The sequence below is a fragment of the Strix uralensis genome, chromosome 5 (genome assembly GCF_047716275.1).
Source record: "Strix uralensis isolate ZFMK-TIS-50842 chromosome 5, bStrUra1, whole genome shotgun sequence".
Taxonomy (NCBI): Eukaryota; Metazoa; Chordata; class Aves; order Strigiformes; family Strigidae; genus Strix; species Strix uralensis.
The window spans coordinates 17856070-17871400 of record NC_133976.1 but is presented as its reverse complement, the minus strand read 5'-3'; the positions used below and the strand labels follow the sequence as shown (position 1 = coordinate 17871400).

Here is a 15331-nt window from a genome sequence, read left to right as displayed (position 1 = left end):
AGTTTTGCCTTTCTTCACTGGACACTGACTGGAACGGCTATGCTCTCCAATACGAAAATACTGACAAACTGGCAAATAGGTTAACAATCACCAGGGTCACCAAATATAAGTTAGTGGTAAAGACAAACTTATTTACCATATTAATTAAATGGTCTATTTAACATGGAATATCAATTCTCTAATCACATCTCATTTGAACTTCTTCATTCAATTAACAACCCTAAAGTCTACTAAAGACCCTACTGTTCTAGGATCATTAAGAACATTTTCATTATCTGTCAAATGAGGGAGTAAAAGGCAGAAACTGCAAGTACTCTCAGGAGTAGGCCTCTACCCTAATTAAGAGATGATTAGGGAGAAGGCAGCAGTAGTTCTCATTAGTTACTTAGCAATGAAATATCCCTCTATGAAACGAGAAATGAGCAAAGCAACAGAGGTGTTGCCATGCAAATGAGTAAATGGATACTCTATCATCCACTCAAGGATAGTCTGTCCTTCATTAAATCTAATCAATCTGGATTAAGACACCAATGGATATCTTGCATAGAGAAGGTAGGAAGAATCCACTATACACAGCCTCACTGAAGTAGCCAGACAATACATTGCTGAAGTTTACATATATACACATGTACTTTCATTGCATATGTGTACAACAAATAGAACTACAAGGAAAACAGTTTTAATTCAAGCCAGATTTACATTGTCACTTTTACTGTTTAACCTTATCTTTTATATCCATAGTTATAGCCAAATTAGTAATGAATTATCAGTAATGGTTAGCCATACTCTTGTCTATAAAGACTTAAATACTAATCTATAAATTTAAGATCAGAATAATGTTCTAGTAACAGATGAGCATTTAATCAATATCAGAGTTAGCCAAATAAAAAAGTTTTCAAAAAGTATACTCACATATAAGGCCACAAACCCAACAGAAATACAGCTGTTTACACTACTATCGCTACTAGTGTTGTAAGTCACAGCAGAGTAGAGTTCTTAACTAGAGAAATTTGATTGGTGGTGCCTTAACTTTCAGACCCTAATTCCAGGTTGCCATTCCTTCAGTCCTATATCCAGTTTAGTAGGTTCCCTCTATGTTAATCTCCCTGCCATTCATTTAAAAGCTTTCCTTGTTTCATGGGGGTTTTTCCATTGTTGTCTGGGTTTGTTTGTTGTTTTGGGTCTTTTTTTTTTTTAAACACCTGCTCATTTTGTATGTACAATTTAGAAGTTCTCACAAAAAAATCTGAATTAGAAGAGAGAGAGAAACAGAGAATAAAACCACCTATGAAGAAAGAAGCATCAGGAGTGCTGAACACTTCTTAACTAGAAATCAAGATCAAGGCAAACCTTAGATTGTGTTTCTTTCCCCTGCTTCCAGATAACGCTGTCTGCAACTTCTACAGAGGTTTGGTTGATTTTTTTTTTTTTTTTTGGGGGGGGGGGGGGGGGGGGGGGGGGGGCAGTAGTGAAATAAAAAACTGAGAGATTCCTGAACTCCACTGACTACTTAAATAAACTCTCATTGGTTCTCAGTATATATTTAAAGGTAACTATACAGATTTAGAATTTTATCATGAATTCTTGTAATTAATGTATCAAATTATGCTTTGATTAGCTCACCCAAATCATTATTCAGATTAAAATGAAGATGCTGTTCCAAAACTAGTACCAATTCATAATTCCGTATTAAGACAAATCTTACCTATATATTCACAAACGAAGACTACAAAAAAAGGAGTAACGAGATCATTTATGCCCTGAACATATCCACTGGCTGGATGACGAATTGCCCAGATAAACAAAATTCTTTCAAAGATCTGAAAAAGAGTTAAAGAACCTATGAGATAATTTATCAAGTGATGAGCACATTTTAAACAAGGCACTTGAAAATTATACAAGGACAAATTTAATATCATACAGTTACTAGTGTAAAAGCATGCATACAAAAGCATAAGTGGACACTGGTATTCATAATTAACTTCCAGTGCTAAGTAAGCTTCTCAGTTCTTCAAAAGGAAGCATTCTGAGGGTATTAGCACATGTTAAAACCAACCTAGTATATAATTCAGATACAGTAGTTACAACAAAGGAGCATTTATTCACTGGAGTTTTTCCAATAAAATTCCTCTTTCCTCAAGAGACAGAAGAAATATTAAATCATCATGATTCTTCACCTCTCTGAAATCAGTATTTTATCAATATTCTATTTATTCCTAAATAACAGAAAAAAGTACTTCATATAGCTTAGATTTCTTAATAACATGCCCATAAAAAGAGATTCTGTGATAGTTAAGCTCGCCTAATACTGCAGCATAGGGTTTTAGACATCAGAAACATGTCTATTGGTTAATAAAAGATCTGAAAAATAAAAAAATCAGGAAATGTAAGCACAAGGCAACTGCCTGCCATATCACATAACTTCACACTCTCAGCTCTGTAAACTGTACCTTACGTAGGAACTGCAAAAGCTCCTAAGGCCACACAACATATCTGGTCATAGGAAGGACAGCATGAGAAGAGTATGGAGCAGGGAAATCTCAGAACTTATCTCTGACACAATTTAGGTCTGTGACAAGCTGTACTTCCTCTCAATTACTTGCTTCTGCATGTGCTACATGTCTTTAAAATGCTGCAAATAAGTAGCAAAGTGGCTACATACTTTGCCCTAATTACAGGTACTCAAGCAGGTATAATCTTCTGAAGCAAAAGAACATTTCCTCTTTCCCTGAAAGGTCTTCCCAAGAAGCCAGAATGTAGAGTCAGGTAAGTGGAGCAGAGAAAGGAGACCTCAAACCAAAGGACTATGTCGCTCTTAAAATAAGGCCTCAACACTAATAAAAAAAATGAGAGACTTTGAAAGGACCCCAAAGGAAATTGCATAGCTTGCTGCAACCTCAGAGGTTAATGAATGCTCCAGCTTCAAAAAAGTCTGTAAAAAACCTGCCCTGAAAGGAGGTAATAGGGAGAGAAAATTTAGTTTATGAAGGTTGTATTATTTCTATTCAATCTCACTTCAAGTTCTTCTTAGATTAAGAAGTTGACTATTCTAATTCCGTTTTAACTGAAGCTGAAACACATTTGTACCTTTTGCTTTGAAAACAAGTCCCAAATATCAACATCTACATTTCTCCCACAGGCTTTCATTTGAGAAACAACTTTCCTTAATCTCCGGGTTTTGCATTTCCCTGGCATTCTGAACATCCACAGAACAAGGGAGACTGCCAACAATAAGTATGAAAACCTTTGGTGGGCACTGCGACACAAGCATCTCATGTCTGATCCGTAACAGCTGCAATTAAGATTCAGTTTTTGCTCAGGGTGATTTCAGTTTGGGGCAAAGATTAGACAGAAATGGAGGTATTCATAACAAATTCTACATAAAATCCTGTAGTTATAAATTCTTCTTCGTGCTAGTCCTGTCACCTCATGTTTTTTAATATCCTGTGCATATTAAACTGAAAAAATACCAACCTCTGCCCATCAAGCAACAGCCAGTGGGGTTTCACTGCCTATCAACAACTGTATACAGACCTTAAGTTCTGCCATTTATAGCTTGGTTTTACATTTATCTTTATAAAACTACAGTTGTTTATGTCGTATTTTTACTATTATTGACAAACTGCAAATTTATGTAAGTTAATTAGCTCACAGCCATCCTTCCTGCTTCTGTCAGCCATTTCTAGTTTCAGTAACGTGAGTTTTTCAGTATTATCAGCGTTATCATTCTGTGTTTCACTTCAAATAAAGGGCATGTTTAACACACCGCAAATACAAATAACTTTCTTGAAAACACGTATCAGAGGTGACTAGAAAAACCTATTTAAGTAGCAATTGCAGAATGTAGAATGGTGTTATACACTAAGCTAAACAAAAAACTCCTGGTGTGATGGGGTTACAGAATATGCACCATGAGAAACAAAAACAAAACCAAAAATCAGTAGTTCAGTAACTAACAGCTATCAAAATACCCGTTGTACAAACTATAAAAATAGTGCTTTTCATGAAGGTATGTCTCAAGTCACACAACCACAAATTTGTACCACCAACCTTTCCTTTCCTCAGAACCTGATAATATACATAGTTTGCACTGCAAATTGAGATGCCTATGGATTTCAAAGCATTTTAAAAATCCAGATATGAAAACTAAGGGGGGGGGGGGGGGGCACATATGGGTTTTTTTTGTTTGGGTTTGGGGTTTTTTTTAATAATATTGAGCAGGAAGGATCACTCGGTGATTGACATATCAGCTTTAATATCCCTAAATGCATCTAATCAGAAATTCAACAAATACACACTGAAATAGTGTTTTCAATTTCCTACCCATTTTCATAAACTTTCAGTTACTGTTCTGAATTGAAAAAAAGTAAGCACTGAAAACCTGAAAGGTAGACTGATTTAAGTTTCTATACAGCATTCATCACTCTGTTCAAATAGGACTCATTAAAAAGGCCACTTTCCCAAAAGGTTTCCTTCTTGATTTCTAAACCAGCAACAGAAACTGGAATTACTTTTCTACTATGAACCACTACATCTCATGAGATGTCATTACCAATCAATTATTCTTTTGAATTTAACTTTTATTCATGATAACAGTAAGAACTATATTCATATACACAAAAAGAAGAATCCATTAGCTTAAATGAAAATTTTGAATTTCTTATGGGTTTTGCCACCTCAGAGGAACTCAAAAACCCCCAAAGCTCTAATCACAAAAGCTTTCAAGAATTTGCTTTTTGTTTTCTAAGCCGGGGGGGGGGGGGGGGGGGGGAAGGCGGGCAGGGCAGTGTAGGGACAAATTTATAAACTATTTTTAAATTGTGTTGTTTCATTGAAATGACTTCTCCCATACTGTGCAAGCATAGAGGGGAAATACACAGACACGTACTGTCCATTTCAACAAAACTCAGTAAAAGAGAAAACAGAGATTAATAATAAATTACAGACTACTCCACATCAACTAATCAACTTTATTAAACCTAAACTTACAGTCACTAGCCTTTAAAATAAACTTGACTGAACTATATGGGGCAAGACCTCCAACATCTCTCTCCTCCTCTTTGAGAGCCACTATTTATTTATTCTCAGTCTTTTAAGTTCTCACTTCAACATTACCTTCCCCCCACCCACAATCCACATAACTCCCATAAAAAATAAACACTTTTAAAAAAGGAACATATAATAATGAGTTATTTCCACACAGCAGACTCAAACCACATTTTTCTAAACTGAAACATTACATAAACCGATTTCCAAGTTCAGATAACAAATTAAAACAGCTTTATGAACTGTAATGAAAAGCTCTTGGGGAACAGAGACTCAGATAACACCAAAAAGAACAAAAATCTTGGAATAGTAACGTTTGGAAATTGAAGTCAGAAGACATTGTGAGCTTTTCACTTGCATTTTTCTCCAGCTTTGTCATCTACAGTGTCTTCACCTCATTTTAAGTGACATTAGTCCCAGTGATGGTATCATTATTCTAAATCTCTGCATCATGAAAAAATTAATATGTACAAAAAACATCATATGCACAATAACAGTCTTGCACACAATGCCACCCTTTAAAACCTGTCTTTGACCCACACTCTAATTCCCTTCTCTTCTTTATAGCTCTTGCCATCTCGCCTTCAAAAAGGGGAAGTGACCATTGCTCACCTGAGACCAGCAACATCTTCCCACTCCCTAGAAGGGAGTCAGCTCTGGGAACAATGCAAGGCTCCTGTCTGCATTGAGCTCTTGGGAGTAGGAAGGGATCCCCTGTGAGGATAAGGGACCAGGCTGTGCTAAGGTAGGGCTCCAAAAAAACAGAAAGGGAAAGGAAGAAACAATGGAGAAGTTGGATGTTATGACCCTTCCAGCATCATTTGCCCTAGTCTTTTTAAGATGACATCAAGCAACTTGGGCTTTGTTCTCTTAGATCAGACAGAGAGCAAAGGCAAAAACATATACAATCTCACCCTTCCAGTAGTCCACACATCTACTCAGGAGATCAGTGGAACTCTAAAAACATCTAACACATGAAGATCCTGCGAGTCTGTAAAGTTCAGGATACTGATGGATCAGTAAAAATTAAATCAGATCTCTATCACTTCTCTGTAACTCAGATATTTCCTAAATTTCCCCTTATCCCACTGACTTCTGCTACCCACGCTTTTCACATTCTTATTCTTCTGTACCTGAAGACCACTCACTCTCAACTAATCAAATATTATTGAACTACACCTTTGTTTAACTACACCTTTGTGTTAATCAGCTGTCACATCCCACTCCTCCAAGGTTTCTATCATTTTTCCATCCATTTCTTTACTACTCACTAGGGAAGAAAAAAGGTGTTGGAGTAGAAAAAGTGGATGCCATAGGGTATGGACAGGGGTTGGGGGGTGGTGGTGGGGTGTTGTTTGTTGTGTTTGGTTTTTTTTAAACAAGAAAGCAGTGGTGCTCTAGTTGTACAATGCCTCGATCACATTGTCAAGAAGTGTCCATCTACTTTGTGTGGTTTAATTATACTTGTTACATGTCTCAATTTACTAAACATTCAAACTAAAGAAATGTAAGTATGATCAGCAAGCAGGGATATTGGGCTGTATTCAAGAGACTAAATTAATTTAAGGAGCTGTATACGTGAAATTGAATTACCTTCCAACAATATTAATTCTATGTCACTTGAAGAGCAATCAGTTTTTAAAAAGTGTGGATTTAAAATACGTTTATTTTAAGGCAGTGCTTAAGATGCACATATCCAATAAAGCATTACAAAAACATACCTTTGGACAAGTTTAACAAATAACTAGAAATGTAAACAATGGTAATTTTATGAAAAAATATTTGTAAATGAGATCTCAGTAAATCACACTAAATGAATATGCTACCTGAGCAATGTTATCTGCCAAAAGACATTTAAAAGCTAAAAAGACCTAAATAATTTCACGTGTTTAATGATCCCACAAAATTAACTGAAATTACATTCCAGACTCAAACTTCACCGAATAATCTTTGCTACTGAAGTTCTATTGACATACAGGATTTTATTTAGCAAGAAGTTATCTAGACATGGTGTTTCCTTTTTATTTTAATTACTCCCAAGCAATAATACGTGAAGTATTTTATTCTGGGAGCATCTACTAGTTCTGAAGTTGACTGTCAGCATTTTCATTAAGCCAACCTATTTTCAGACTATTTATAACTCAGCTATTAAAAAAGAAAGATCTCCTTTCAACTGTGACTGCTTATAAAAAGTACTGCACTAATATCTTTTTCACATTAATATACTCTCCAAATTACCAAATAAACTCTTTAGCTTTAAGTTAATCATTCAACCAAAAAGGGATTGTTAACTATCCTGTAACTCTGATTCCTTTCAATGTCTTATTATAGGATGCTCTCGCCAACACACTAAATATTTAACAAAAATACACATTTCAAATGCTGGAAAACCTTGACCATATATCTTCTTGAATTATCAATACAAGTTTACTCTAGTATTTCTAACTGCATTATGGAAAAGGCAAATATCCATGATAAATAAAAAGTTGTGTTCTTACAAACTATTATCAAGTTTGCATCTAGTCTAAAGAAATGTATTAACCATCTCAAGAGCAGTCATATAAATATATCTTGTCTCATGCATAATCAAATAAACAAAAAACTAGTCCAAGATCCTACAGGTTGCTATTTCTATCTTATCACTTTACTAAATAACACTTTACTTCAAACTACTCCCCAATGAGAATATTTTGTTTCTCTTAACATCATTTTTATTAAGCTACTTGACTTCTCATCTAAATAATTTGGTTAAAAGCCATTAAATATATTCTACAAAGGATACTTACCTGGAATTTCTATTTTAAAGTTGGTTTTACAATTGTTCAGCTAATTTAAAAATTACTACACTGTCTATCAATCATTCTTGAAGAAGTGTTTTGTACTTTGCAATCTTCCTTTAAAAACAAGATTATACACAGATTCTTACACCAGACAACTTAAACAGTTTCTAATTTCTCCTTCATTAAAACACAGGGTGAAAAAAACATCATCAATTTTGGGGTTTTTCGACCCAAACTAAGAACTACAAAAACACAATCATTGTATATCTGGACCACAGTCATATTCACTTGAGACACGGATCTTTACTGAAACCTTAAGAAAAGCTTGCTTCCTTGTAATGCATGAAATAATATTCACCTCCAATTTCATTTATTGACTCATTTCTAGCTACAATACTGACACTGATCTTACTCATTTCTTTAATAGTGTATTTCTTCTGGTATTGTTTCCCTGCTTTAGTCTTTGATTCATCCCTAGAAAGCCCAGGTAAAACATCACTGTGTAGAAAGCAGATGGAAAGCAGCATTTTTATACCATTCTATTTCAAAAAATTGTAATAGGCTATTTCTTCAAACTGATTTCTACAACATATGTGGAGAAGCACTTCCATTAAACAAATAACTACAAGAGCAGAAAAACAAATGAAAGCTAGTTCTGCATTTCACTTCTCGTACCATCTAATGAACTATCAGAAGATGTTCTCTGTGGATACTAACAGAACCTTTGAAGATCTAACTAGAACCTTTAGAAATGAGAAGAAATTAAAGGATTAAAATAAATAATTGAAAGAGGATAATTCACGCCATCTATACTATTTATGACCTATATACTTTACAAAGAAAAGTCCCCATGGCATTCAATTACCTAACAATATAGACCAATTAGATTAACATATTTATCATTAATTGGTGTATATTTACTACAGTAGTAAAATAATTTCAATAGTGTACTCAACATATAAGACTTACAAAGAAACAAAACCAAATAAGGAACACAAACAATTCATGCTACGAATCCACAAAAAGAGGATTTTCCAAGTGTAAGACCATGATAAAAACTTCCAGACCTTGAATGCTTTTGACAAATACATAGAACCATGGGAACTATGCTCTGGACTACTTCAAACACACGTTATTAACAAGATATATAAAAAGCAAAAAAGGAAAAAAACCCCTCAGAGCCACAAGACTGAAGAAAAGCCTGACAGATTCAATGCAGGTGATTAACAATTAATTTCCTTTTACTACTCATGTTTACACTGTTGCTCTTAGCCTATACTTATAAATTCTAACTTATTGGACTTTAATAGCTAGTTCTCAAGTCAAACCAGCAAGTGTTGTCAAATTAATTATTAACCAATGCTGTGATATCAGAGTCATTAATAAAATGATTTCTCCAAAAGAAATAATTCTTTAGCTATCATTCTTACCTCTGTTACTTTGGGCTGAAGTCTTAAAACTTCAGGACTCATGCGTGGGATATCTATATGGATCTAATTAGAAAGAAAGAAGAATACTGTAAAAGGAACCAACAGCACACTTTTTAAACAACACAATAGTTAAAACAATCCAATGGTTTTACAATATTAGTTATAATCCCATTGTATCACTATTTTTGGAATAACATGGATTTACCATATCTCAAAACATACAGCTAAATCTTTAAGTCATTGTTAATCTATCAGCGAGGCAAAATTAGAAACCATATACTTTGTTCTCATATTTTAGGATACTTATATTTTCACTGTTTGCAAATTATACTAATATTGGCAATACCCACTACCTCAGGGTAATTGTGAGTACATACTACTACTTCTGTAAAGTCATGTTCAATTGACACTGTCACATATACCTCTTGCTACTAAGGATCTTCTTGCTACTGAATTCTTGAAGCTGAAAGAAAGATGTCAGCTTTTTCTGTCCTAAGGAAGGCTAAAGTAGTATTGCCTAGTCTATACTTAGTGATACAAACTATTCGTTTTAATACAAAACTTGAAGAAAAATTATCTGCTTATCTGAGTGGGTAAGAAAGTTTGCCATGCCTATTACTGCACATACAGAGTTTCAAGTTCTTAAGCAAAAGTATGAAGCCCGTAAGAAACAGTCACTGTTATACTTTTCCTGTCCATCCTCACGCATCTGAAGGAGGGTCTGAGCAGGAGATGAAAGATTTGAAAACCATACTATTCTTAAATGGAAAACCATGGCAGCACCTAATGCCAGCATCACATGGCATGACTAAAGTTGACATTAAAAGACTCACTATTTCAAATTTCAGGTGAAAATAGTCTGTATTTTTGCTTCTGAAATGTAGGAAAACAATTTATTAGTGACCTGTTTATCAAGTAAAATTAAAGAAATAGAGAAAAACAGTAGCAAACTTCAAAAATAATCTAAGTTCTTCAGCAGTTATCCTGTACATAAAAGTCACTTCAATAAGTGTTCTACCTGTCTATAGGTATCTTGGTGATTTTCATCATTTCTGGAATCATAGTATTGTTCAACGAATGCAAAATACTCTTTGCGCTTTCTTTGTAAAGTGCTTTCTCTTCGGTCCACATTTGCAGGAAGATAGCCCTGAAAAAACAGTGAAATGAAAAGGGTATTACCCTTTGCCTTACAAAAAGCACCACTGGCATTTGATTACATGTGACAGAAAAGCTAATAAACTGATGTAGTGCCATGCAGTCCTACAGGGATCTGAATAACCCTTTATCAGATCAGTTTTCTAATCATTCCAACTGATACAAAAGACACAAACATCTTATTAAAAGCAGCCTTTTTTTACGAAAAAGTTTCATGTTTTTCCAGCTTTAAAAAACAATTTCTCATCAAGAATTCTAAGATGATGTTTGCCTTCCAAACAGAAAAGCTCAAATAAATAAGTTCTGATGAATGTAATGTTATATGAGTTCATCAATTTCTGCATTCCTATGTGGCCATTACTGAAGAAATTTTATTAATTTTTTTAACAAAATGCATATTATCTATGTTTGCCTTCACATAGGAATAATATACATTAGCACACATGTTTTAATTATGGCTAAATTTGTAATACAATAGACTATTAATTCAAAAGCTTTAAAAACATTCTAACTACTTTATTTCACTGTTTCACATGAGAAAAAAATAATTTGAAGCTTGTATTTCATCTCAACAGGTTATTAAAAGTTTCATCACAGAAAAAGACTCAGCAGCAGTGACTGAGCTCTTAGATGTAAGAACACTAGCTGTACATTTGCTTAGTTGTTTCCCAAAAGCCATTTATAAATATTATCTTATTTTGCATGAGGTATGGACACACTAGGAAAGTCATGTGTCAGATATGTAGAATTATACGTTGTTGCATTAAATACATAATATATCTGAATAGTTCTTCACTGAACTCATTCACATATACCAGAAAATCCTAATCTCCCCCCCGCCCCGCTCCCCAATCCATTCTCATTTTCTTTTGACCAGTTTGATCCCCATTTCTAGCATGTCAGCTTACTTCCCATTTAAAAAAACAAGCTAAGGTTACTATTTCAGCATTTCACAAAAGGAAATATCATGAATGTTATTAAATGTTCAGTTTATATATAAAGTACACTTATTAGAAACACCATTATTCATGTAACTGGCTACCAAAAAGTTTCCTGAATACTCAGAAATAGTTAACGCTTTCTTGTAAGCGACTATTTCAAACGATCAACACCAATATATCATAACACTGCAAAAAAGAAAGCTAGTTCATATTTTACTTACATGGCAGTCCTGAAAAAATACTTTATGTAAGAATCATTCTAAAGATAGATGGCTTGAAAGAGATCTGGACCTCCAAGGCAATATAAGAAAAACCTAATAATCATATTATTCATTAGTCGGGTCAAATTAAAATATTTCTTGACAATATTACAAAAGCTCTCCTTCCACAATAACAGCTTTCACCATACTAATGGTAATTAGTAAAACAGAGAAATCAAGTCTATGTTAAATTTAAGTTTCCTTAACAAAAATAATCCTCATAACATCAAAAAAATCCTATACTAGAAGTGCAGCATATATTTGCACTTATACAATGAGCTCTAGGCACTTCAGTTAACTTGCTGTGCATTTAACTACAAAGGCAACTTTCTTATTAACACTACAAGCAAAAATGGAAGGGTAAACCTAACATGCTAAAATTGTTAATTATACAATAACATTAAATACTCTAATAAGTAGTATATAGGTTCTATCACTCTCCTGCAACAATCCAACATCATATCCTATATCTATAACTTCTGTTTTGCTCAACATTTAGGGAGAAATAAAAAATACACACCATACTAAGATAATCAATAGATTTTTGAAAAGACCTCTATATTAAAACCATTTAAAATGTAATTCCCATGTATTTTAATTTCTTAGTTTAAGATGACAACAGAATAAGTATAAACCATATTACATTCCAAACACCTTAGGAGGTACTTGCTTTGACAAAACCGTATCTTTTAAGAGGTACTGATGTGTGTCTTGTTCCAGATACTTTAAACCGCACCAGCTTAACTTTTGCCTCAAGAAATTTAATATCCTGTCCCAGTGTTTTATATTTGGTTAAATATTAAATTCTGTGTCCAGTTTACTCTCAACAGTTGATTGTTTTTCCTGCAGGATATCTTGGTTCCATTAGAAAAGAATTAATTTGCAAGATCAAATGCGATTGTTCGAAGGATACCAATATTTTCTCAAGTCTTTTTGCCATTATTCAGTTCCAAAGACTGAAGTAATCTTTCAATTGGACATGTCTTGTTTCCTGTTCACTTTACAAATTAGGTTTTATTTTTAAAAGTTGGAAACTCTTGAAACACATCATCAGGGAATAAACTGGTGGAGAGTTTAATCCATTCAGTCATTAATTGCTTCCAAAGGCTTTTGCAACCATATCCTTAGTTTTGTTATTCAAAAGAGAAGTGAGCCTGAATAGTTCTGCTTGCTGTTTAGGTACGGTATACCTAACATTTTTGCTATATTTTAAAAATAATGTAATTTTTTTTATATACTGTTAGCAGCAGACATGCATAACACCAACAGCCCCTGAGTGTTACTTTGATTTTCATATGCTTTCCCTTTGAAAAATTTTATTCATAGAACACACTTTAACATTATTAACCTTCTGACTATGTAATAAATATCTCAACTCTTCAATTTTTTAAATAATTTTTAAAAATCCAACTTCAATGCTGATTTTACAATCACCTTTTGCCTCAGATACTACCAATTGTACTTAGTTCCCCAAAGAAGCTATAGTTTGGCCTTTTTAAGTAAGACTCCTGAATAATTCCAAAACACACACAGTCAACCTTCATTTGGCTCTAAATATGCTATGGTTTCTTTGGTTTTCTGGTCTTTTTGTTTTGTAACTAATCTTTACCCAAAACAGTTTTGCTTTTGTACACTTATTTCCCCAATAGCTCCCAGTGCACCTTACAGCATAAAAGATTATCACATTACCCCCTCTTATCTGGAACATACATTAGCAGTAGGTAAAATGTTTAAACAACTACTGTGACTTAATAATCAATTGCCATCAGAAAAAAGCATAATGGAGTTTATGATCACAAATACTCAAAGCACTTTTTCTTCCCCACTTCAGAAACAAGATGAAACAAGCTGCTGCATTACAGTAATGATCACTTAATGACTCATGTTTGGGTTTCCAAAATGTATTAATTGAGGACCAATTAGTAGATAAGAAATCATGGTAAGAATTACATAAGAACAGCTGAGAACATTACAAATATTGCTATTTGGTGACAGAAGAAAAAAACCCACACTTTCGAGGTCTTTTACTCAAAAAAAAAAAATCCACTTAGTTCTTAAAACAAGAACAAAATAATCTGAAGACAGTTTCTTTGCAGAGCTATGGCAAGACAGACAAAGGCAAGAATTGAACTGGAATGGATCCTGAACTGGAGCTGTTAAAACAACAGAACAAGGGAACTCTACCCTCAGGAATTTCTCTGGACTGGGAATCTCAGGAATACTAAACTAAAATCAACTTACAGAATATAATCATAGAATGGTTTGAGTTGGAAGGGACTTTAAAGATTATCTAGTTCACACCCCCCTACCATGGGCAGGGACACCTTCCACTAGAGCAGGTTGCTCCAAGTCCCATCCAGCCTGGCCTTGAACACTTCCAGGGAGGGGGCAGCCACATCATCTCTGGGCAACCTGTTCCAGTGTCTCACTACCCTCACAGTGAAGAATTTCCTCATTGCTTCTAATCTCATCTACCCTCTTCCATTCTAAAACCATTACCCCTCATCCTGTTACTACACTCCCTGATAAAGAGTCCCTCCCCATCTTTCCTGTAGCCCCCTTTAAGTACTGGAAGGTCACTATAAGGTCTCTCTGGAGCCTTCTCTTCTCTAGGGTGAACAACCCCAACTATCTCAGCCTGTCCTCATGGGGAGGAGCTCCACTCCCCTGATCATCTTTGCGGACCTCCTGTAGACCCACTTGAGCGGGTCCATGTGAGACTAGAGGGCAAGAATCACCTCCCTTGACCTGCTGGTCACAATTCTCTTGATGAAGCCAAGGATACCGTTGGCTTTCCGGGCTGCAAGTGCACATTGCCAGCTCATGCTCAGCTTCTCATCAACCAAGCCCTTCTTCTCAGGGCTGTTCTCAATTCACTCATCTCCCAGCCTGTATTTGTACTTGGAATTGCCCTGACCCATGTGCAGGACCTTGCCCTTGGCCTTGTTGAACTTCATGAGGTTTGCACAGGCCCACCTCTCCAGCCTGTCCAGGTCCCTCTGGATGGCACATCCCTTCCCTCCAGCGTGTCAACCACACCACACAGCTTGGTGTCATCAGCAAACTTGCTGAGGGTGCACTCAATCCCTGGCACCAACAAAGATGTTAAACAGCACTCGTCCCAGTACTGACCCCTGAGGAATGCCACTCATTGAATGAAGGTGAAGCTCACGGAAAGTCCATGCTCTTACTTGAAAGTAAGAAAGTGACTGCAGTTAACTTTTCCATAATTCCAATTCTCTAAACCTCAGTGTCAATCCTCTGATTCAGAACTTAACCTATACTTATGCTTTAGCTTATTGTGTTTCAAAGTCAATTTTGAGTTAGCCATAGTTTTTTTTTACTTTGAGCGTTTTAAAACAGGCATCCTGAACTTCAAGAGAAAAAAAAAAAAAAGAAATGCTCTTTTCGTTACCAAAATCTCAGACAACAACTTTGGAAACAGAACTAAAATAAATTGTACACTGCATGTTTAATTTCAATTACAGCAGGATATTTGAATATCCACCATTAAGAAGCTGCATCTGCATTTAGCTTTAGAAGGAACTAAGCTGCAAATTTAGTAGAACTCATCAGCAAGAGAGACTCTTTCAGTCACTGGAAATCAGTCTCAATCTGAAGTAAATACTTCGCATCCCCCGCTGAATTATTCTATAAAAAGCAACGCTATTTAATTCTACTCTCTGAAAAATTCAATAGTGTTAAACTGTTGTGTGTAT

General features: G+C 34.9%; 1 protein-coding gene across 4 annotated transcripts in view; it reads right to left on the bottom strand.

Moving 5' to 3' along the window:
• TBC1D22A (TBC1 domain family member 22A) overlaps window positions 1-15331 on the bottom strand; it is a 199412-nt gene that overhangs the window by 150613 nt on the left and 33468 nt on the right. For all 4 annotated transcript variants that reach the window (XM_074870048.1, XM_074870049.1, XM_074870050.1 and 1 more), the window contains exons 6-8: window positions 10275-10403; window positions 9257-9319; window positions 1706-1820 (exon numbers count right to left, since the gene is read on the bottom strand). In XM_074870048.1, the coding sequence (XP_074726149.1) occupies window positions 1706-1820; window positions 9257-9319; window positions 10275-10403 (307 nt within the window). The remainder of the gene's footprint in view (window positions 1-1705; window positions 1821-9256; window positions 9320-10274; window positions 10404-15331) is intronic.